At 66.8% G+C, this 244-nt stretch overlaps 1 protein-coding gene across 1 annotated transcript in view; it reads right to left on the bottom strand.

Moving 5' to 3' along the window:
* Window positions 1-77: 77 nt before the first annotated feature.
* Window positions 78-244, bottom strand: part of LOC104122930 (ammonium transporter Rh type B-A) — a gene marked incomplete at its 3' end in the record, with an annotated part of 4,627 nt that continues 4,460 nt past the window's right edge. Inside the window, exon 8 of the mRNA XM_035890669.1 lies at window positions 78-151. Coding sequence (XP_035746562.1) covers window positions 78-151 — 74 coding nt within the window. The remainder of the gene's footprint in view (window positions 152-244) is intronic.

Here is a 244-nt window from a genome sequence, read left to right as displayed (position 1 = left end):
GGCTGCCCCCCCCCCTTAAATTTGGGGGTTTTTTTTTTTTGGGGGGGGGGGGGTTGCCAGCAGCTCCCCAGCTTTACCTCCCAGAGGTCTGTGTTTGCCAGGTACCGCCTGTCCGGGGGGGGTCTCAGCCCCTGCGTTTTCAGGAGGGCTCCTGAGGATGCCGAAAGCCGGGCGAGGGCGTCTGAGGCTCCTCTGGCCGGGCTTCCCCTGACACCTAGCGGCAGCGCTGGGCTGGGCTGCGGGG

Source organism: Egretta garzetta, unplaced genomic scaffold (genome assembly GCF_000687185.1).
Source record: "Egretta garzetta isolate BGI_Z169 unplaced genomic scaffold, ASM68718v1 scaffold703, whole genome shotgun sequence".
Lineage (NCBI taxonomy): Eukaryota > Metazoa > Chordata > Aves > Pelecaniformes > Ardeidae > Egretta > Egretta garzetta.
Note: the sequence above shows the minus strand (reverse complement) of the source record. Positions and strands in the feature narration are given on the sequence as shown.